The sequence below is a fragment of the Melanaphis sacchari genome, unplaced genomic scaffold, assembly GCF_002803265.2.
Source record: "Melanaphis sacchari strain LSU unplaced genomic scaffold, SCAv2.0 Contig84_pilon_pilon, whole genome shotgun sequence".
Classification (NCBI taxonomy): domain Eukaryota; kingdom Metazoa; phylum Arthropoda; class Insecta; order Hemiptera; family Aphididae; genus Melanaphis; species Melanaphis sacchari.
The window spans coordinates 1,413,332-1,439,149 of record NW_020271599.1 but is presented as its reverse complement, the minus strand read 5'-3'; the positions used below and the strand labels follow the sequence as shown (position 1 = coordinate 1,439,149).

General features: G+C 23.0%; 2 protein-coding genes across 2 annotated transcripts in view; one reads left to right on the top strand and one right to left on the bottom strand.

Moving 5' to 3' along the window:
* The first annotated feature begins 387 nt into the window (after positions 1–387).
* The window catches only part of LOC112602182 (TWiK family of potassium channels protein 7-like), a 110,292-nt gene continuing 84,861 nt past the window's right edge, over positions 388–25,818 (top strand). The window contains exons 1-2 of the mRNA XM_025350139.1: positions 388–813; positions 16,190–16,222. The gene's annotated coding sequence lies outside the window, so the exon portion shown is untranslated. The remainder of the gene's footprint in view (positions 814–16,189; positions 16,223–25,818) is intronic.
* LOC112602183 overlaps positions 17,820–25,818 on the bottom strand; it is a 36,992-nt gene continuing 28,993 nt past the window's right edge. Inside the window, exons 24-31 of the mRNA XM_025350140.1 lie at positions 24,889–25,099; positions 23,709–23,860; positions 22,948–23,068; positions 22,556–22,759; positions 22,275–22,406; positions 20,315–20,441; positions 20,041–20,149; positions 17,820–17,913 (exon numbers count right to left, since the gene is read on the bottom strand). Of these exons, the coding sequence (XP_025205925.1) occupies positions 17,820–17,913; positions 20,041–20,149; positions 20,315–20,441; positions 22,275–22,406; positions 22,556–22,759; positions 22,948–23,068; positions 23,709–23,860; positions 24,889–25,099 (1,150 nt within the window). The remainder of the gene's footprint in view (positions 17,914–20,040; positions 20,150–20,314; positions 20,442–22,274; positions 22,407–22,555; positions 22,760–22,947; positions 23,069–23,708; positions 23,861–24,888; positions 25,100–25,818) is intronic.

Sequence of the window (25,818 nt, the reverse complement as noted above, 5' to 3'; positions counted from 1 at the left end):
ACCAAACGCCCGAGTCGACAACCTTTCGGCGTCCAGAGCCGCCTGCCGCAAGGTGGCGATTCGTGGCCGTCGGTCAGCAAAGACGCCGCGCGTGGACCGGCGCTACACGACGGCGTGGCTGTTGCCGCCGCCGCTGCCGTTGCGGCGATGGCAGCAGCGGCGGACGCTGTGCCGCACAATCGATGGGGGTCGATAGGGACGGCCACTTGCCGTCGCCACCGCCAGCGGCGTCGACGGACGACGACGTGTCGTATCCGTCCGTGTGTCCGCACACACGTCTCCGTGGCCGTGGTCGTGTCCGTTTCCCGTCGGGCCACGCGTCTGCCGGTCGGCCAGTGGCCGCCGTAATCGAGTTTACGAGTTGTTTTTTTTTTTACCCGTCGTCGAATTTGAATCTTTTCGTTCCTCCCCGTCGCCGCCGTTCCGCCGCTCCCTCCGGTCCTTCGACTCCTTCCAGTCCGATTGCCGAGAACGCGACGCGACGTGTGTATGTGTGTTCCTCTGTGACCGTTTTATGCATTCTTTGCCGGGTTTCCCGCTCTGCGACCGCTCAAACGTTGTCCGGTCTGTCGTTTCCGTCTCGGCGGCCGTCACCGTTGCCAGCGGCTTGTGATCTCCGTAAAATTTTTACGCGCGCAGCGTGCCGTCTCGTTTAAAACAATAATATTATAATATATATATATATATTATTGCAATACTCTCCCGACCACCGACCTCGTACGATTGCCGACTAGTTCGTTTTATCGTTTTCAAGCTTTGTGTGTACATACATAACAGCGTCGTCATCGCAGCACTCTCGTTTTCCGATGACATGTGAGTATAAATTATAATACACACGATAATAGAACCCACCCGAATAAGTCCATGAGATGTGCGACCACGGTATCCCGAGGTTCGAGTGTATTGCCCTAAAGATTCTGCCGTGTCTATTTCATAAAGACTAAAATCTTAACATCGTCATGATTATCACCAATTATGATCGTGTAACGTGTTCGCGCTGATCGTCATTGTGGCTTTGATTGTCCTGGAAAAGTGAAATTTGTGTCTCCACGATATCTCTGTGCATCCGACCGGATTTTATCGTTTCTTTTCTCGCTCTTCAGGCTGCTTCATTAATCAGTCTGACGACATGCCGTGTGACGCTTACATGCATATATATATATATATATTACGATAATTGATGTCTTTTTAAAATCGTTAAGTTCTAGAAATCGTTGTATACTATAACAGACAACCGTATCAAGTGGTCTTATAATTGTCATATCAAATTTTATACATTAAGCTCATTATTATGTATTACATAACCAGTCGGAGGATATATTTTAATTTACTAAAATTCGGAAAAGTGTTAATTTCTAACTGTGCAAATATAGTTTATATATAATGATAAATTATGTAAAAATTCTTCTATCAAGTTTTATCGCAATCATATAATATTTTATCTCTGCCATTATCATCGTGGTATAAATTTAACGTTGACAAAATCGTTTATGTGAGTGTAGTGTATATATTACATCCTTTTCATCTAAAACTATAGTATTATAGACAACTGCACTTATAATAAATGTACTACGATTATAGTTAAAGTCCGGACCGGGACTTATAAAGAAAAAGAATGAACGTTTTCTAGATACGTACTCGACGAGGCAGAAATAAAAGTATCGGTAATACGCGTCTGCAGTGAACTTAGTGTGACAGAGACTAATACGTGGTGTATTGCAGTATAAAGCTATCGAGGAACTATTTAATTGCAGATCGGGAAATTGCTAATAGCGTGTAAAATGGGAATCAATGAAAATATTTCGCATGGATGCTTGTTTAATACTGAATTTATTTTGATACCGTCACATTTATAAGTGAATTTATATTTAACTTTAAATACAATCTATAAAAGTTTTTAAAACCGTTGGGATAACCACTAAACAAGTATTATTAATTTATTATTTGTGCATATTATTTATTCATTAATTTTGACAATATTCTAATGAAATAATTTATAGATTGGAAATATAATACTATACCGTAATACTCATTAATAAAATGTTTACATAAATTTTAACATTTAACAATAATAACCAATAAAGATATTATGTGTAGAAAATAATATATTTTATCACATATACAAACATCTTATGTTTGTCACTTGTCCAGGTAAGATTTTAAGATGAATTAAATTATGAACTCTTTAACTTTAGAATTTTTCAGCTAACATTTGGTTTGCTTTTAAGATAATTTATTTAACATTCAATCTAGATTAGATACCTAAATGGGATTTTGAATAGCACTGTACGTATGTTTTTTACTGATAGATATAGAACTACCTTCAAAAATAAGCTACCAAAAATATATTTTAAGCAATGGAAAAACAAATTATTATATTTTACTCTGTCGCATGTTATTAAAGCATTGAAATACCAAATTTCTATTTTTAAACAACAAGCTGAAAAAATTTTAAATTTAAGTTGATCTAGTGCTTCTCTATTCATTATAATTACGTGTTCTAGAAGGGTATAAAATGGTTAAAGGGAGGCGTAGTCGAGATGTTTAATCTCTTGACAACTTAATAAATGTCCTAGTGAAACTGTTACTACCTTTTATTACTGTTCATAATTTTTATATTAATAAATTGTAAAATTATTTAAAAACTTTTATTTTTTTTTTAATAACATTGTATTATATGATATATTTTTTTAATTTGAATTAAAATTTATATTTTAGAAAAAAATTTATCGAATACTTTATACAATTGAATGAAACAGAATTTAAATATTTCATGGATTTTAAATCTTGACCTTTATACCAGTTATTGTAGTGAGGTTCGATAATTTGTTATTGGTTTGCAATCATTATAAACAAAACAAAAAAAAATATGACATAATTCAATAACTGTTTACTTAAATCAAACTTAAATAAGTTATATTTTTAAACAATAATACTTATAAAAGATATATTTTATGAAACTTGTTGGTATAATATAATAAGTACAAGGTATGAAAAGTATATTGATACAGACAATTTTTAAATATTTAATTATTATCCTAAAATATTATTCGATTATTAAATCAAATTGATTTTATATTGTTTTTTAAAAAAATGTGCTACATTTCATTTTTTTATATTTGCTTATGAAAAAATATAAACCAAAATGTCATAAAATCACCACTCTATTACCACTTGTTGCTGTAATATAGTCTAATACCTGAGCGTAAAATGCGTATTGCGTAGTATAAAGTTTTCCACTGATCTTTCTTGTTCATGTAATAAAGCCTATACTTCTACCTCAATAAGAACTTTATTTATCTCTGCTAACTACTGTTAAAATATGAAATTTAATAATCTTACAATATTTAGAGACACAGTTTTTATACGTGTTTATACTATGTAGTCATTTTTTAACATATCAATGAACTTAAATATGTTTATTATACATATTAATTAAAAGATTTATGTGCATAAAATATAGTTATGATAATATAAGATTTTTTATTTTCAATCTATTATTTCAAATTAATTAAAATTACTGGAAATGTACTTAATTAATTAAAATATGAATAATTTTAATATAATTATTTATCAATTATTATTAACATTAGATAAATGTAATATAAAATTAATAAAATTATAGTTTTTATAAAAATTTATTATGACTTGTATTAATTAATAGTGTTAATGAAACATAATATACATTTTATAATTAGTTTAAGCTTACAATAATTATAATAATAATTTATATTGAAAAAAAAATATCATTTTTATAATAATTATTATCGTTCCTTAGTTTTGTGTTAATTTTATTTGTTATTTTTTTAACTTGAGGTTCTAATAATTGTTTTTTGATTTTTAGAGTGAAGTTATAATGACTATATACTTATTTAACAAACTCTTAAAATAGTATTTTTTTACTGGGAAAACCAATAGCTTTTTTTGAAAAGTTGTTCTAATGGTTTCTGTTTTGCTTTTATACAGCACAATATGGAAAGCGTATAAATTCTGATCAGAAATGTTCATATTTTGTTTCTTGGAATCTATGGTATACGAATTTTGCATATTTTATTTCCGAAAGAAACTTCGGGTGACGTTTAAACTTTAATGTGGTACACAATTTTATTATTTTCATGAGTTAGACGCGTGTTCTAAACGAACTAATGCGATAAATCAGAACAGCTGCTCTTTGACCCGTAAACACCAAATACTTACGAACCGAATATTTCGTATGCGTTTGTTTTCATGGTAAGGGGTGGAGAAGTTATGGGGGTGTAATTTAAAGCCAACGACTATTTGTATCGGCCTGGAATTTCGCTTACCATTTATATATATATGCTATTGCAAAGAGAGGACAGTCACACACGAATAGCCTGGATAAACAATAGGGCCTGATATTTCTTTTTCTGGCTATTCACCCAATCTATTCTTTGGATTTCTCTTTTTTTCGACATTGTTTTACCATTTAGGAAGATATAGATGATGGCATTTAGTCGTTTGAAGTGGTGCTTCTCGAAATCTGGTGATAAAAAATGGCAATAAAATATTTGTTTATATACGTTTGGTATTGGCGCGTTTGTTTGTTTGTTTTTTTTTTATATTGTTTCTTATAATAATATATATGTATATAATTAAATGTATCATTTAATATACAGAAAACAGTATTTAAATGATTTACGTGTTCAACAAAAGTAATTTGTTATTTTTAAGTTTGAAATTTTTTGATGTTTAGTATATAATATATTTACAAACACATCAAAAATAGTAATATGAATTTTATAGTCGTTTATAAATAATTGGTTATTATTTAATAAGATGAGAGAAAAATTGATAAATTATTTTATAGGATCATAAAATTTTGTAACTCAAATTAAAAAAATGTAAATAATTAATATATACTATAGAATTTTTAAAATGATAAAAGTTAACAATCATTAATTTCCACACTAATTTTAAATTTGTGCTATCTTCTTTTTAGCATATATAATAAACTAATACAATATTGAATAAAAAGAAGTATTAAAACCTGTTTTATGCTAAATTATGCTATTTATTTAATTTAATATGTTTGATTGCATGTTTATCGAATTATGATATTGATATGCTCAAGACAGGAATTTAAACATCCTAAGGCTTTAATTTCTGATATTTGTTAAAAATATTTGTTTCAATCTTAACTATATAGTTTTAATAATAAAACCTAATGAGTTTTATTAATTACAAAAAATATTTATACCTATTAAACATAGGAAGATTTTAATACATTTTTTGAATAACAATAGGTTTAATTTTAAAACACAGTATGAATTACAAAGTGATCTATTTCCATAGAATATAAAAAAAAAAAAATAAGTGAGACTTCAATATCATTTTGTCCGATGGATGTTATAATTTATAAGTAATTAAATTTGATATATTTTACTATTTTGATTTTGCTAGATTATACTTTTTTACGAATATTAAAATGTTAATATTTTTTAGAATTATTGTTTTTTTTATAGCTTAAGTTAAATGTATGACACTGAAATTATAAAAAAGTAATAAGGTGAAAATATGTGTTTAATGTTTATTCTATACAAATATTTAATTTTTAACTTTTTTAACTATAAAATAGTATAGTAGTTAGTATTTATAATTAATATATTACTTTATAAATTAAATAAATAAATAGTTGAACTAGAGATTAAAATGATTTTAAACAATTTTTTGAAGTACATAGAAATCCACTTCTTAAATTAAGTTATATTTCTTATTAATAAAATTAATTACTTGTAAGTATATATTATGCGTTGATTACAATTTTTAATAATTATGCATAAGAAATTATTTTGAACAAAAAGAAATCACTGTGAGTAAAATCTATTATTAGTATTACATTGTGATGGGAATATTGGTGGTGTATTTTACTGTATTGCATAACAAAAAAATTATGCATATGACATTAATGTGTTCATAATTTATTTCCAAGTTAATATTTAATGAGAACGTTCACTGTATAATTATAATGATTTTCCTTTTTAAATATGATTTACTCGAGTAAGTTCTAATTGAATGTCTCTAGAAATATTTTTAATTTGAAATATTGTTTTAGTGGACGTTAAAGTAAGTTAACGAATATGTATTTTTGACGAAACTTATGTAACAAGCACCAAAAATATATAAAATATTAGGTGTACCTTTATTGTTTTGTTGATTAGTTATAGTTACTTCTGTGCAATGATAAATAACTGTATGGAATAAATATTTATACATTTTTTTTTAAATCAAAAATAAAATATTTATTGAGTAAATATAAGTTAATATATGTAACTTAGCACCACAAAATGTAGTACTAAAAATAGGTGAGATATTACCAATTAAATTTTATTGAGACCAAAAAGTAGTTTTTGGACGTTTTTTCTTTATTATAATATGCTTATATAACAGAATTTTTTATTTCTTTTATACAGTTTTTTATTTCGTTAAAAACTTTAAATATTTTTACGAAAAATTATCGTTCCAGGATAAGTGTATCTTATAATAAATAACCAAAATGGCTTATGTAATTTGGTTATGATTGTTTAAGGTTTTTTTTTTAACCAAAATACAATTTAAATACATGATTTTGGCAGATGGTCATATAACCTGTCACAAAAGATTTTGAAATATGATATAGTTAAGAGCTCAGCAGGGGAGAGAGTTATTTTCTTTGTGTTTATTTCCTTCGGGATTTCAAATGTAAAACTTCATAAGTACTTTACATCCGCGTTATACAAATTGTCTGTGATATATACAAAGTGATCTACAATTATTTTTTTTTTTACATTTTTCAACTTATTTTTTTAATTTACATTTGATTTGTATTTATATTTAAAAATATAGGTATTTTGTTTTTTTTTTAACTACATTCATAACTTAAATGGTACACAATTTCATTTTCTTTCTAAACAGTATAATTTATTTTGCACTTATTTGTTGTTTAAACGAAGGATATTATATAAATTATTTATTCATTTTTAATAACAAAATATATTTCATAATTTTCTTATATATTTAAATAACCAACAATATATCATAAAATACAATAATTTATTTTTATTCTTTTTGTAAATATTTTTGATAAATGTTTTCGTAAAAATAACGTTTATAGTATCTGTACCAAAAAAAAAAAAAAATTATTTTTTACATGGCTAACTAGAATTTATACTTATTTTATAATTTGAATTAAATATTTAAATATTTCCATTGTTTGTATTCAACATTAGGTACTCGGATATATTGTTAAATATTTTGAGAGTTATTTATTTTTATAAGACAATAAAATATTAATTACATTTTGAATTATCAAAAGCCATTTTAGTTTAACTTATTATAGGAAAACGTAAACTAATGGTTAATCAGATTGTATGGTTAAATTTATCGATAAGGTAAGTTTCAGTCAAGGCTATGTGCCAACTTTTTTTCTCATAGACATAAAGCTTCCTTAAACTAATATATGTTTTGTAGGGTGAAAAATACAGATCATGTAAAAAGTTTAATATTTTTTTATCCTGTTTTTTATTTGTTTGTTTTGCAATGCAGTTTTTTTTACAAATGAAAATAGCAATAAAAGTCTAATGGCTCATTGCACATATGCATTGTATAAATTAATAACTAAACAATAATGTAAGGTTATGTCAGAATTTGAAATTTTAAAGTATTTGTTAGATTTTATATCTTAATATAATATGGTATATTATATGAAAAATATAAACTATAAATAATTGACATTGTAGTTAAGTATAGTCAAGAAAAAGAATTAATTAATAACTAATTAAATTATATGTGAAATTTCAAACCTTTTAATAATAATTAAACTTTAAATAGGTAAATTGAACATTATCAAAGATTAGATTATTTATTTATTTTATTTTAGTTCTGTTTTATTAAAATAATAATTCATATTTTTCATGTTAAAGTCAAAAAATGATGTTTTGATATACAGATGAGATATAAATTATATAAATAAATATTAATTATTTTAAACACTTAAAATTATTGCCTATTAAAATTATACTTAAAATTTAATTAGTTATAAGATATTTTGTTTCATTTTTATTATTTGCAATATAATCTTATTTAGAAGTTTTTTTGCAACTAGTTTGCTTAAGACAATTTTAAATAATTTTTTAATATTTTAGAATAAATTAATAATTTTGTAATTTAAAATGTCGAAAATGTAATAAAAATTATTAAAAAAAAATGAGGTAAGAAAAAATTATGCTTATTTTCTAGGTGTATATACACACAAACACATACTCATATATATATTATATATACCTATATATATAAATGACTTAATTTGAAAAAAAAACATTAAGCGGACTGCTAACTTCGTTAGTTGCTTTATGTTTATTACACAAGTACCTTATCAATACAGCATAGGTACAATGTACATAGTTATTTAAAGTATTATTAAGCAATTTTAGTAAGTACTCAGTATTAATTTACGAAAAAAATAATTTTCCATTGTTATAAACAATATTTTAAGTTTTATAAATTACATTAGGTAGGTACTTATGAACGAATTTCTCCGTTTACATTACTCTCAACATGAATATAACTCGTATCGAAAATTTCGTTGTATTGAAATCGGAGATTTTAACTCCATACTGGTTAGCCGTATAAACGCATTAACTCATAGGCTGAGTGTCTATGTCTATCGGTAATGTAAAACTATATATCATCAACTTAAATCGAGCAATAATTCTCATCGAATTCAGTGCGTTGTTACAGTATTCTTTATTTCGTTAAAACCTACAGTCGCAAAAATTAAAAATGCATATACAAGTATGGCTACATTTTTATGTATATTAATTAATAAGTATACATTTAATATTAAATTTAATTTAAAAACAATACTATTCATAATAATATTAAGGTTTTAAAAAATTTAAGCTTGTGGAATGATGTCGCAGTACAATTTATAAATATAATTAAATACGTAACCTATTTTAAATCGTATAAAAACATTTAATTAAAAATAAAAATAAAGTGATAAAATCAATGGATTTCACTTCTTTATAAATTATAAAAATATGTAAATATATATTAATTATTTCCTTACGTAAACGTATTATATTATTTAACTGCTACATTAGTATCTATCTGTTCGTTTCTAAAAATAGTGCATCATGAAATCGTTAGGTAAAATTTTCTTTCGAGTTTATTTAGGGGAGCTTGTTGATCAAAAAATCATAAAATTATTTATAAAACATAAAACAATTATTGCTTAAGTCACCATAGAAACGAAAGTTGTTGTAAATAAGTGCATGTAGCAAGAATATTAGAAAGTCTAAAATAAATTGCATAAAAATTAAAAATATAGCACTTTTTAAAATGTTATAACAAATAATGTTATATCATAAAGTAACACTGATTTATAAAATAATTGAAAATAAACATAATACGATTTTTCTTATAATATAGGTTATTCTGAGATATTTGTGTGTTTAGATTAATTGCTGTTATTTTGACGAGGGTTTAATTGATGATTAACATTTTCTCAGTGCTGTAAAAATGAGATAACAAACAATGAAAAATAAATATTATTTAATTTTTCACAATCATGTGTACATACGGTGTAAATTATCGTGATACATTTATCAAAAGTAAACAAAAAAATAATTATATTGACTGTTAAGTACAAATATTTTATTTTCGTGCTAAAAATTTTAAAGAAAAACAATTAAACTACTTAAAGTGCTCTCCCGAATAATGCAAACTAAGACGTTGTTTTTATTATATATACTAAAGATTAATTTTAAACTTACGTTACTAAACTAGTGGCAGAATGGTAAAGTTGAGATTTTATTAACTATACTTAATATTTTGTAATATTCATAATACTATATAATAATTTGAAAATATAATATTCATAACTAGGGTTATGTAAAAATGTAACACTAACTCTGTTACTTAATACAAAAAATGTTGAGATAAATGTAATAGCATATTTAAACAAGTATGACAAAAATTATGAGATGATAATAATATGTTAAGATGCATATTTCTGTTTATTTAATGTTTACCTATAAAGCTATCTCTAAATATTATATAAAATTATATCAACCTTTTAATAAATGGAAAAATCAAGTTTAAGGAAAATATATTTGGATAAACATAAAGAAACACGATGTGTTGTCTATACATAACATAAAGTTATAAAATCGAAAAAAGTAGTTTATAAAATCACGTTATTTATAATGAGTTGATATATAAACTAATATAAACAAACTTTAGGTTAAACTTTTGATTCGTTTAATCTTAAAAGTAATCTATATGTTTATGGGTGTACTTAAATTTCTGTAGTCGCGTTAGTTGTATAGCGTGTGTTTGTGAGGATAAATTCGATTTTGAAACGTTCACCTCGTGTGGATAGTGTAAGGCTATTATTTTCGACAAGAAAAAGTTGGCTTTGTTGTCACTACCGTTCACATTATTTCATATCATCCTTCGACCTTTTATCGAGTAATAGGAAAACCGGTGATAGGGGAATGAATCGGAGAGGAGTATGAGGAAAAAGTTTTGACATTATGGCCCGGTGGCTATGGCAGTAAAAGATAAACTAATATTAATTTTTATTTACCACTTGTGATAGAAAATTCTAACAACTATCCGTTTGAAATATAATGAAAGCATCATTGTGCAGAATTTTATGATTTGTGGGTTAAAATGAGGTTATTTGTTAAATTGGTGATACATTATGGAAAAGTATATTAAAGCGTTATTTGAAAATTGAACCAGTACCGCTATAATTTTCATCTATTTCTATAAAAGTAGTGACTCCCATATTTTTTTTGATTTAATGTTGAATGATTAAAAAATATATAAAAATTTCTAAAAAAGTTGATAGGAAAAAAATTTAACGTAGTCCATTACTACTAAAATATTAATTATACATTGTTTTATTAAATTTAACGGTACCTCTAATATTTAGTGATCTTTATTGAAATATTAAAAAAACTTAATATTATCGAAGAAAAATGTAAGTTTTTAATGTAAGTATATTTTTAATTATTAAAAACTAAATTAAGCTTGAATTTTTTGTAAATTTTAACTAGAGTAAAATCTATTAGTTGTTTAAAAAGTATTAATCACATTTTTGGTCGACTAATGATTTATTAAAATTATATTATTTTTTCTCTTTTTATCATTAATTAATATTTCATAGTATTTGATGGAAAAAATTACGAGCGAATATTTCTCATTTTCATTTCATGAATCTCGAAGCTATTCTGAGTAGGTTGTTATTTACATGCCAATTATTAAATTCTGTGTAGCATACATTTATCAAAATTAGAAAAAAATTCAATTGCGAATATTGTGTTTTAGTCTAGGGATGTTTTTTAACTTTAGCAATTTCTCGTTAACATTTTTATAAATTACATGCTAATTATTGGGAATAAAAAATTCGATTTCATTTAATCAAATACGTTTGGGAATTTTTGAATACATTTTTCTGAATCCCCGCCTTCAGTTTTTTATATTTATATTTATTTTTATTTCATATAAATGTTGATAATTGGTACAAATTAATGATAGCTAATTATAATATATACAGAAAAACTTTTAAATATTTTGTAAAAAATATGCTGCAATACAATTATATATGTATATTAAATATATAAATTTATAAATTATTATGAATTTAACTGAATTTTATTTAGTATACGGATCAATATCGTAATAATTTATTTAGCACGTTATTTAATTTCCGGTGAATTTTATAACTACTATATCATAATTATTTATATAAAATAAAAATAGTGTCAATTTTATTTAATGTAATATAGGGTGACTTAAAATTTAACTTCGATTAAGGTTGAGGTAAAACATATTAATCCGTTTTTTATCATGTATGATTATAAAATAAATTTACTTAAAACAGGAAGGTCGAAGAAAATAAAAATAAAGTCTTTGTCTAATAACATACTTAAAATTTTAATCTTAAAGACCAAATTTATTTTATTTTATTTCTGTAATATATATATGTATATATATTATTATTATTATATTTGGTTTTTAGTATTTTAACTATTTCTTTGTCTATTGAAATAGTAATGAAATTTTATAAATAGAATCTTTTTTGAAATATAGTTTGACAAACCTTGAATAATAGTTTATTTTTTATGAATTATCTATTTTATTTAAAATCGATTTAAATTTCGATTGGTATAATCGAAAACGTTTAAGTGATAATAATCGATGTACCTATTCTTTAAACTGTAGTTTTCTTGCTGTTTAAAGAATAAATTCTCTTACTTTATTAATATTCAATAAAATTTACTCATAAGTTATTAGATACAATTTTACTAGTTATTTTTATTAAGAATAAAAATAAACTAATAATAAGTAATTTTATGTTAAATTTAAATGTATTGTTTATAGTTATAAAGTTAACACAAGTTTATTAATTTTGCACTTGCCTTATATTAAAAAAAATATGTTATTGATGTCTAATATTCTTAATTTAAGTATATATCTAAAATAGTTAATTAAGTACAATTTTAAGCGATAGTTGGAATTGTAAAAATTAATTAACACAATATGTGTTTGCAGTGAAAATAGAATTATGTAATGGTGTAAATCTATTTAATATTATGCGGTTAAACATTATTTTATTACTTTACATCAGATTGTGAGTTAATAATAATATATTAGATATTATAATTATACTAAGGCACTGGTTAAAATATTAATTGGAAATTTAAGTGTCTAATTAAGAACTTAAATAGATGTGACAATAACGTAAACATGTGTATATCACATATTAATGTAATATTACTTTAAAAAACGGTTTAACTATTGAATAAATTTAACTAATGTTTTTAAAATACAATTTTTATTAAAAATTAAATAAAGGTTTATATTTTAACTAAAAAATATTCCTGTTATTATTTCAGAATTAAATTATAGGCTGTATATTATATTATTATCATATATGTAAGTATAAATATCAACTTAAAAATTAATAAAACAAATCTACTATGATAATTACTATACAATTAGTTTTTAATTATTTTATTCTATTTTGTCGTGACTAAGTCTCCGCAGCTTGGCCATTTGTTGGTTTTTAAATCAATTAGTTTTTTTTTTTTTTTTGTTATAATAAATTACAGGTTAATTATTAAATTTTAGTTTTTTTTTTTTTTTTTTTATAATAAATTATAGAAATCAATCAAAAGTTAAGTTTGTTTTATCGTATTTTCATTTGGTCCCAGTACCTTTTATTTCTATGGAACTTGTATAAAATGATTTAAGTTGAGTAGTTCAGAATACAATAATATCGAATTTGTCAAAAGTTTTATTTTTGTCAAAAGGCTGAAAAAAGGCCCAAACAAATAATTTTGTATATAAAGAGGAAATATAGTTTATTGTAAAATATTTAAATTAATTCTCTTAAATCAAAATTTATTATTTTTTGGTGTGTAATATGATAAATCATATCGATGAACTGAACGCATTAAATATTAATATATGTAGTTTTAAATCGATTGTTGTCTTAATCTTGTGCATGGAAAAGTATTGCAGTATTATTCTAACATATATAATATTCCTTATGTACATTTTAAATTTGCCAATTCATCTTGAAATTGAATTTATTTTAAGCATGATATTATAATCATATTTTGTTCTTTTAATGCATAATAAGACTGAAAATCACGGATGAAAGTAGAAAAATTATTTTTGTAGATGAACGATGGAGGTGAATAATTGTATGATGATTTACAACGCAAGATTCGTGACTTTATGGCAATCTTATCGCATAAACCGACAATACACGAAGGCAGAATTTGAATCAGTAAACAGATACTGTAAATATTACATAAAATATTGACGAGATTGGAAAGGAATAATTGTATGGTGTGTTTTTTTGAAAAAAGTTGCTTTGCATTTAATCAAGGCGTTTATTAGTATTCAGATACATGTTTGTTTCTGTATAGGTATATTTTTTATATTAGCTTATTTCCGAATAAATGTATGATTACATTTTAAATATATTTTTCGATAAAAAATGATTGCTTTTAATTTTAATTTTAATACTAAATAATATTATGGTCATAACAATAAAGTATAATATAGTATATACATATTACATTAGTATAAATTTAATTTATTTGTTTCTACATAGTATCGTGAATAATAAATAGAAGTATAATATAAGTACCTATATTTGTTTTTGTATGATATATGTATAGCTTAAAATATAGCACCTATAATTGATTAATATACTATAATTAAAAACTAATTACTTTTTAAATTATTTAGATGTTTTTATGACAGCATATGGATATTAGTATAAATTTACAGTTATATTTTTATAAATATATTTTTTAATACTAAATACTAAAATATTTATGTTAAAAATATACTTAAAGTGACGATATAAATATTATTAATAGATAAATACTATTTTTACAAGTTAGTTAAATTATTGATTATGTTTTTATATACTTGTATTTTAGAAAAATATATTTTTAGATGAAGATAAAGTTAATTAATTAAGAAATTATGAACTTAACCATCGAAATTGAATTAATGCAATTTTAATGAAAGATATATAAAGGATTTTTAAAAACTTATCACTGTTATGGTAATTATCTAATGTGCTTATCACATCATTAAATTTTTTTTTTAACCAAATAAATGGCAGTACGTGTGAAAATGTTGAATGCATGATATTTATTGATTGTTTATTTATTTGATTAATACTTATTCGTGATTACTTTAAGTTATTAATCTAACTATGAAATAACAGTTAATATCTACTAATCCACATTTGTTATTACGAGTATTGAATAAGTGCCAATAACATGAACTATCTTTATACCATTTTTAACTTACGGACATCTGAAAAACTATACAATCAAATATTTTTGGCAATGGTTTGCAATAGTTGGCAGAAAAGTATTTTGTGAAACCATTAAAATTACTAAATAGAGTTTCAAGTAGAAAAATTTATGTAATTAATGGACTTAATGTATATTTTAAATAATAACTATTCATAATGTATAATATATAATTTAATAAAGCTATTGAATAACGAAAAACATATTATACGTTTATGTTATGTGCACTAAAAACATTATGTAAAGTTTATATTTTGTTATTTGCAAAAATAAAGTAATTTGATGCGAATTTGAGTAAAAGACCATAGTTATAGTTGAATGATAAAAATTTGTTTTTTTTTTTTAATTGTAGTATCTAATAAAAAAAATTATCAGGGCAATACATTTTGAAATTTAGTAAGTTATAAAGCTAGCGTAAGTTATTGAATTGCCTTCTAAATTCCAAATATTTAATATTAAATTTTAAAGCTAATGATTGCAAGGGTAAATCAACATTGATTGTTTTATACGCCAACATATGTAAAAATCGATCTTGGGTTGATTCCAATTTTTCATAAGATATTCTTGTTGGAGGCTATAGATTATTGAACTATACTCCAAAATTGATTGCAGGAGGAAAAGAAATATAAACCACACAAGCAAATTGTATCATAAAACTCTCAGAAATTGTATTTGAAAAATCTAAATACTCGTATGGATTTTTCATGGGTTTCATTGACATTTTAAGTGAATATCAGATCACTAGAAAAAAATAATATCTAAGTTTTTAATTTTAGATGTGATACCAAGTTTTTTGTTATTTATTTGGTAATTAAAATTAAAATTCTGCCTATTTCTAGTGAATGTAATTTGAATGTATTATTTGTATTTAAATTTATATCGTTACTTGTATACCATAAACTGAATTGAATAAAATTATACTGTAATAATTATAATTATTAATTGAAGAAATTGGCATTAATACTTTCAAATCATCCGTAAATAATATAGATTTACATACGTAAATAATATTGTTTATGTCATTGACAAAAATTATAAATAGTGACGAGAAAGATGACTACACTGTGGAATTAATTTATTTTTCGTATGACGTTTTGTGATTGGAAGTGTAGACTTGAAGACATAGTTTGATAAATTATTTGGCAATACTTTTATTTCGGTGGCCGTCGGTTTCTGCCTTGTTTAGAAGTATCTAGGCAGTTGCCTGCCTAATAAAGGACATGGCGTGAATGGGTTCAAACTGTTATTTTTGTCATATACTTGGTCACATTGACTAAAAAGTTGAATATTTTTTATGATCTGAATAATAATATTAATAATTTTAAATAATGTTTCAGGTTGTTTTTACTTTGATATCAACTCTTCGGTTGGTAAGTACATTACAATAATAGATCTTTTCACATTTTTAGTTTGTAGATTTTGTTTATTTATTTATTTATTTTTTGAAACAAAGTTCTGTTAAGATTTGATTTGATGCCAATTAAAATATAATTATATAAAAATGTATCGAATTATACAGTTTACATTTCAATTGTACTATTAAATACAACATTTAAGTACATTTTCGAATGTTTGTTAATAAATTAATTAAAGTACTTAAATGATTCAGTAGCTTAACTAGGCATAATAACATTTGCGAATTAGTTGATTTGGTTGAATATTATTAGTTTAATTTAATGTAGAATTAGTTACCAATAAGATGATAGTATGATTACAGCTATTCAGGTGATAGCTTTAGTATCATTTCTATATTTTTTCATAAAGTTATACTAATAGTTATACTACTATAAAGGTACAATAAATATAAACAAAATATAATTTAAAATGCTTTATGTCTATATTGCAGTTTATAAGCTTAAGTGATACCACTAATATTAAGTTTTTTCAAGCAAATCATTAAAAAAAAAAAAAAAATATTTCATATTGCATAGTATTTGTATCTACAAAATATTGTACATTTTTAAATAAAAAACATTTAATTTAACAGTGTTGTAAAATGCAAGATTTAAGTTTTTAGCGTTAATTGGTCAATAAAAACATATAAATTAATAATTTTTTAAATTATATCCAAATAATATACATTATTATTTATCACTTAAACATGTGATGTCATTCAAATTTGAATATCAAACGCATATAAAAAAAATAATACTTACAATGTATTTTTTGAATTTTTTTATAGATATAAAAACGATCTATATTCTATAGATATAGATAACCACTTATAAAAGATCTTGTATTAAATAGCTAAGTACTTTCATCGAAGTAATAATTAAATATTAAAAATTGTTCAACCCTATATAAATATTAAAATATTTTAAAAATTATACTATATATACAATAATAACATAAACATTCGGTTCAAAATTAAGTATTAATGGTTTTATTTTTTATATCATAACATAGTAAAGACTTTAATTTTATAAAAAACAGGTTTACCGTAAACTTTTTGTTTTTTTTTTTAAATTTTTACTATTGACTTTCAAAGTACCAATTATATCCAATTCATTTCAGAAAGTAGAAGTTGAAAATCAAAGTATTTTATTAAAAATGATCAAGGATAAAAAAAAAAAAAACACTCTATTGTAAAATTAATACGTTCATCGTTTCGCTTAAAATCTAAAATCTGAAAAAGTTTAAATAAAAATTAAGGTATTTTATAGAAAACGTTGATAATTATAATGTATTTGTTATGAAACCCTTTTTTTTTTTTTGTAAACATTTTATTAATAAAATATATAACAAATTATAAAAGATTCATGTGACGTATGATTTGATTATATTTTTATTTTTTCGTAAGCACTTAAAATTTGAAGAAAAAAAAAACTTTAGTAAACTACATTACTCTATATTTTATGTTTTTGAACTTTAGAGATATATCCGTTTAAAACTTTTTAGGTCAAATACAAAAGTGTAAATAGTAAGTAGAAAATGTTTTATTGTAATAAATAAACTTGTACACAGAAATTATTTTATCCCTAATCCAGATACTTCAAGAAAAATTACATCCATGGGTATTGTTGTCAAAATTTCAATCTTTTTCAAGTACTGCTCATGAGCTCTTGAACATAAAACATGAATTAATTTAATAAAAATAAGAAAACAATACATATTATAGTGGTTAAAAAAATTAAAGTAAATATACATAAATATTTATTGTTTTTTATATTTATAAACTGTTAAACATGATTAATATGAATATTTATCTTATATTGATTTAACAGCACATATAAAAATATCATATGGTTAACTCTAAAGAAGACCCTAAAATAACTATTTTTTCATTTAAATAAAATATACACTAAATCAAATTAATTAAATATGGGTATTGGTCAGTCTTATAAAATTTTATTTTTTTAAGTCATTTTTCAATTTTTTTTAAGTTCTGAAGTAAAATATATGAATAAAACTAATTAACAGCGAACATTTAAAATATAGTAAGATATCTGGTAAAATATCATTAATTTTAATTAGAGCATTTTAAAAAGTACCGAAAAAAAAGGTACATAAACGATAAATTTTATTATCGCTATTATAATATGTTTTTCAAGTTTAAGGTTTAAAAGACTCGGAATATCAGAAATATTAAAATAGTTTTGATTATTCTTTTAATTTTAGATCTTAATTTTCTAATTTTATTAAAATTTATAATGAAGTATATTAGTTCGTTCCTACATGAATCTGTTAAACATATTAATATTAAATTTATCCATGATTAATTTTTAGTTTCAAATTATAATAGAATCATTAAATTTAATATAAAAGTTAATTAAATTATTAATTTCTAATCAATACTGCTATGATAAAATATAACATTTATAATGACTAAAAAAATATGCAAAATGTTATAATTATAAAATATGAACGTAGTAATTATATAATATCAAGTAGTATTTGAAACAGTCGGGGATCACATTTTATCGAAACTGGTTAGAATTTATGAATGCATAGAGCTTAAACAAATTAAATTTTACACTAATAAACGAATTTTTTTTCATATTTGGTAATTTTCGTGCAATAATAAATTGTAAAGTACCAACCAATGATAAATTTTGTGTGCAAGAATAGTAATGATATGTAGAACTTCTATATAGCACACTTTCTAATGATCATTTATATTTTACACGTACGAACATGTAAGCTTATAATAATATGGTCTATGTTTATTTAATTAAAAGTGATCTGTTCTAACTTTCTTAAATTATATTATTCAGAACTAAAGTTTATATAGATTCAAATTAAAATAAGTTTATGATAAAATAAAAATAAAAATATTTGTTTCATTAATAATTATTTATTTCTATGTGTCCAACAATCATGAATGTAATGAATTTAAACATTTCACGGTTAAACTAATGTATGATATGTGATAGTTTGAATTTTTAATTACTTTTCGTTAAAACTTTAAAGCAGACCTTACATTGTATTCTTGTAGACATTAACACCAGTTTGTAACGGTAAATTTTTATACTAACTAATAGCTTTTTCTTTTTAATCTTATGAAAAAGAGTGATCTGGAAAAAGCTTTTTAAGTTTGTCCTCAACTTTTTTAACGTTAAAATGTCAAAAATAAATTACGTTTTTTAGAAAATTATAAAAACTTTGTTCACAAGTCTCTCGATAAATTCAATTAGCATTAAATCTTTTTAAAAGTCATTAAATTTGTCTTTGAACATGTGAATGATGATGAATATTAGTCATTTTGAATACAAAATTATTTCAAGATGTCTAAAATCTATTAGTTTAAAACGATTATCAAATACAATAAAATAATAAAAATATAAAATTACAAATGTTAATTTTCTTGAATTTATAAAATAAAAATATTGAATTATATATTTATTTTGGTTTAAAAAACATTAAAAAAATTGTGTGAATAATATAATAAATAATTAATTTATCATAATTTAACACGGGGATTAGTAAAATATTTAATAACTTTTTTTTTTACAAGCTGTTAACGAAAAATGAGATAATACACTATAATGAAACGCTGATTAGTTTATTTTTGTTATAGAATTATTTATCTAAATATCAAAAATAATTTTTAATGTTAGTTTGCCATTTATAATTGAAATATATTTGAGCATGTAGAATCAGTTTTAAATTGCACACCTAACAAATTTTAATTAATACATCTATTTTTATTGAATTTAATTGTTTTCTAAGTTGGTCTTAACGAACTCACTTGGGTTTAAACGAGATTATGAGTGGGATTGGCCTATTTGATACGACACCCTCTGATGGCGATACTGTGAATACTGTGTCAACGGATTTTGTAATAAAACGTTCAGCACCTTAAAAAAAAAAAAAAAAAAATCAAAAAATAGTACAAGCGAACACCATCGAGCGATAAGCTCATAAGCGATTTGATGCCCAACAAGGTGGAAACCAGGTCGGCAAAGTTAATCTATACGTTTATTATTTCACTTGTTAGTTTGTGTGAGCATATATGCGTGTACCTGAATAAGAAGATAACATCACGTTTATGCTTTTAGTTTCCTCTACGACCACTTGACCAAAATTTATGTAGTTCGTTGACAGTTTTAGTACCGGAAAGTATATGTAAATTTTGAATGTAGCAACCACCTAAATGTAATACCATGATATCATGTGTCTATCATGAATACTAATAATAATTAATAATAATTAAATTGATAGATAGTAATTTTGTATCTGTTTGTTTTTGTATTGGAATAATACTAATATAATATATAGTATAATGGATGCATTTTTTATTGAACAAAATTTATTAACGTCTATGAAAATATTATTTACTATATAATTATGAGTCAAAATAAAACATATTTTAAAAAAAAAAAATCATATTTTTGGATATTTTTTATCGTTATTATTTCTTAACATTTTACTTTTTAGAATGATAGTATACATTTTTAATTTCTTATTCCGAAGAAAAATATTTTATTGAGTGTTTTGATATATAAAAATCGAAATTTGTATGAGTAGTTTATGAGTTATAAGTATTTCAAAATTTGTTAAGTAGAATGGAGTGATATGAGGATAACATACAAAATGTTTATCTACTACTCCGCTCCCATAAATTTTAAAAACTTATAACTCATAAACTACTCGCCTAAATCAAATTTTTATTTTTGTGTACCGAAATACTCCGAAAAATATGCTGATTTAGAATATAAAAATATTTGTTGTCATTCAAAAACGTAAAATCTTAAAAAAATAATAATAAAAAATATAATTTTTTAAAATAATGGTTTTTTTTATATAAGTTGGAAATGATGTAACAAAAATATTTTCAAAAATGTTAATAGACTTTAAAATAATGAGTGTTGTTCGATAACAATTTTACATTGTATTCAACTTATCTATTATATATATATATTATGTATATATTTTTAAAACAAAAATAATGTAAAATTATTAAATCCTAGAAGAAACATATAATATATGTAGCTGCTAAAGAGAAGTATTAATTATTAATAAGTTAAAGAAAAAAAAAAATAATATATTATCATTATATTATGTAGGTTGTTTTTAAATTAGTCTTTTAACATATAATTAGTTGAGTAATTAGTTTAAATAGAAATAAAATATTTAAAATTATCAAATAAAATAGGTATATATTCTATAAAGTATAAAAAGCCTATTTTTTTTTTGATTAATTAATTGATACTACTCAATAAAAAATCTTTAAACATTTCTTATCAATCACTATGTTTTATAGTATAAAATAAACAATAAACTTTAAAAATTGTATTTAAGGATTAATTATCTATTACATGTTGGCAAAAAAAATGGGTTCATGTAATATATTATTATGGCAATCTATTCTTTTTGAAATTATATAGGTCTTTAACTACATAGATGCTTTTTATGCAGTTATAAAGAATGGAAATCCGAGAATTTTGAGGAACAATAATTTTAAATTGAACTCTGGACTGAATATTATGAAAATATTATTTTATTAGAAATATAATATAATCCAAGATTTAACACAAATATTTTTGTGAAAAACCTAAATCTTCAATAGAAATATAAAATAAAACACATAAATGCTATACAGTTAAATCTACTGATATTTTTAATGATTTGCATACCCTAGAGATCAATACATATAAAGAATATTTGATATGGGTTACATTTAATGAGTGACACTTTTGTTAAAGTCTCTGGAGAGAATATATAAATCATTTAATTATTTGTGGAATTAATATTTATTACTATTTGTATTAGATACATTGAATACTTTATATATAAGTTAAATATTTCAAATTTCAAATTCCATTTGTAAATAAAATGTATTATTTCTTATTGAACATAAATGTTATAGATTTAAACTAAGTAATTCATCCATTTAATTGCCTTATTAATTTAATTATACAATCAATGTTGATTGAAAATTATTTTTTGATATTTAGATTTAACATTTTTTCATATAAATACTTTAGGTTTAAAATAACTATTTTCATAAACAGCGCTTAAGTATCCTATTCTTTCAATTTTTCTGGGTAATAGTTTTGTGGGCATTTTCGGTACATAAACTTGTTGAATATCTATAGTAGCTTGGAGTTCGATCTAAAGGAATATTATAAAAGTGAAACATAATATGCGAGAAACACATAAATGTTGAATAATTATGTTAATTTTTAATACACATAATGACTTAAAATATTCAATCAAAAATCAGAAATAAATAAAACATATTATACAATAATTTTTAATACTTCGACCAAATCCTGATGAAACAAATAAATATTAGTTTTTCCGGATCGATTACCACATCTCAATGATTTCAAACTTTTTATAATAAACGGACTACTGATTTCAAACGAAATGTTTGCAGGATATCGTAAATGATTACACATGGTAAATAATCGAGTTTCCGTATAATATTGTGATCGAGAGTTATACATTTGCGATGCCGACACCTAAAAATTATCATAGCTATATTCATTGACGTGTTTGATTAAGAAGTTTTTTCTTAAAAGAAAGTAAAATAATAAATGATGCGTTTGCGTAATAAAAAACAATAAAACAAATGCCTCTTAGATTGTTTTTTATCCAATTAAAATTTTTCTTTTGTTATTTTTTAATGATTTATAACATATGTTATTACGTGGAAAATATTATCCAACTCTCGTATGACTAAGTTTGGTTGTATCGAATGTCTAGTTTCCGAATAAAGCTGAACAATAGTGGGTTTCATTTTAAATCCATCTTTTCTTATGCAATATTTTCTGAAATAATTACAGAAATATTACTGTACTATTTACTGCTCTATAAATATTGTATATAGATATCATTAGGTTATTTTTATTAACTTATCTCAATGGTTCAAAATGTTATATCAATTTATAATAATATTATGAGTGATACTTTTCAATAGTTGAGACTCAAAACAATATTATTATCATTTAAGATAAACTTTATATTTTTTAAATAAAAATTGTAAAGATTAGTCTTGACTGATAGTCGAATTTCATAATTTTATATTTCTGTTTTATATATTCTAAAAACGTCTTAGAACTTATAGTTATATCGAATTTACATATTAAAAATAATATATTGTATATTGGTAATTTTGGATGTTGACAATATTATTATATTAATATATTAATAGCTAAACGATTAATTTCTATATATTTTATAACTCAAGAGTTTAAATTATGGAAATAAGTCGCTCTTTAAGTATATTTTCTGAGAAATTCGTTGTTGATAGTTACTTGTAAGACATTAATGTTATTACTATAAATAAAAAAAAATTATATTATTTTAAAGAAAAAACCGTGGCCTAAACGTTAATAAAACTATTCATTTTTTATGTTAAAGACGTGTATAAATAAATATAATATAATTAAATTAAAATATTAAATTTACCCAGCTGGTTCAAGCGCAGTTATTATTCCAACCGCTTTTCCATTTACTAAATTATTTTCATCACGGTTTAAGGATATTTCTTTAGTCCTATCCAAGGAAAATGTTACATATCCTAATGTCTTTGGTTCTAATTTTAATATAATAGGATCAATCTGAAAACAAAGAGTTATTTTTTAAAAGTAAAGTTAATGGTTAAATAAAATATAAAAATTAGCTGTAAATTAATATATGATATATATAAATAATTATTGCTATTGCAATCTGTTTTTATAAAAAAAGTTTTTATTAGTTTAAATGGTATATTAATATTGTTTTTAGCATTGGTTTTAATAGGTATTAATAATTAATACGAGTTGCTCTATTATAAACAAAAATAGTGTTGGTTAAGGCCAAAAACTGTGGTATTTAAAAAAAACTGTGGTTCTTAATTTGCTGAAAATAGATTAATCATGCACGCCATTAGAATAACGATTATAGTAAGAGGTTTGATGTTGGGTATTTTTATATTACATTTATATCACGTGTAATGGATGTTCTGCATACTTTTTTTAATTTATTTTTCGTGGAAATTTTTCTTTAAAAAAATGTAGATACATTATCACCTCAATGTCTTAATTTCATTTATGAATATTTATACATAATGTTAGTGGGTATTGAGTTATTTCCTATTAGAATTTAAAAAATAATAAGAAAATAAATATTTAAATACTTAGAAATACTTCTTATTAAATTTTCAAAAAAAATATGTAGATTGATTGAATAAATAATTTGTTGCTAGTGTTCAATAGTAAATTAATAGAAATCTATAATTTTTGAATAATCTAAAGGTGTAATCAGTCTAGCGTGTATTTTGATATAGTGATACAAATACATATAATATTCAATTCAAGTCAAATAGTTTTTATTATAACCACTTATAGTTAGTATTACAAATTATGTTTAACAATTAATAAATACATTGTTAAACATAATTTATTTTTTTCATTATTTTAACTTAATTTTTCAAATAAAAAATAGTTAAATGAAGCTTGAACGATAAAAATCATTAGATATATACATTCAAATCTTTAAATTATAAATTATAACGGCGATGATGTTAATATTTAAAAAAGTTGTAATTTTATCTTAAAACTTTTAAACTATATTATTTCATAGAATGATAGTGGTGTTAATATCTTACAATAAAATATCGAGGATTCTCTAAGCCATCATAATCAGTGATTCTGAAAGACCAATGATCTGGATGGTCTGGAGTTAATGTGTCAATTAATACTCCAAATGGTTTATTTTCTTTACTTTTATTATACATGCGCCAAGATATTTTGATCGAAATTTCACTATTATTTAATATTTGTAATCGATTTTCTGATTCCATTGAGTAAAGGCTAAACCTTAATAAATAATTTACATTAGACAGAAGCATTACTAACTTAATATTTGGTATATAGTTGTCATAAATTAAATTTTTATATATATTATATAAATATAAATAGGTATATAATATATTCTTATACGAAATTAATCAATGAACATAATAATTTTACATTTTTTTTCTTTCATTTTATGTATTTTTGTTAATATATATATATAAAGGGAAGAATATATTAGTTTAACAATGGTTGAGATTTTTTTTCAGTTAACTACCATGTAAGTAAACATTTTTTTTTCTTCAAAAGGAATTCTTTAAAACTTTCATGCAACCTTTTGTATAACCCTTTTATAGGTTCGTATTGAACACATATGGTATTTTAGAAAGGTCATTATTTATATTTTTCGTTAGTTTTCGAAGAAATGCAAAAACTTTTGAAAATCACTGGAAATACTTTGAAATTTACGACACAACACTTTACCTAACATAAATTTTAGTTATTTTGTTACTAGTTAGTTTATAAGATAATTACGTAGAATAGAAATATCTATTGTTTTTGATTTAAAATGTTTATATTTTTCATTGTTTTTTTATTATTAAATTTAATAGGTAACATTTTAATTACGAGAAAATAACATTCAGTTTATTATTTTAAAAAGTTTTCAATAGAACATAACTGTTTTTCAATTTAACATACTTCAAAAAACTAGGACATATAACAGCTAACAGCTATATATTGTA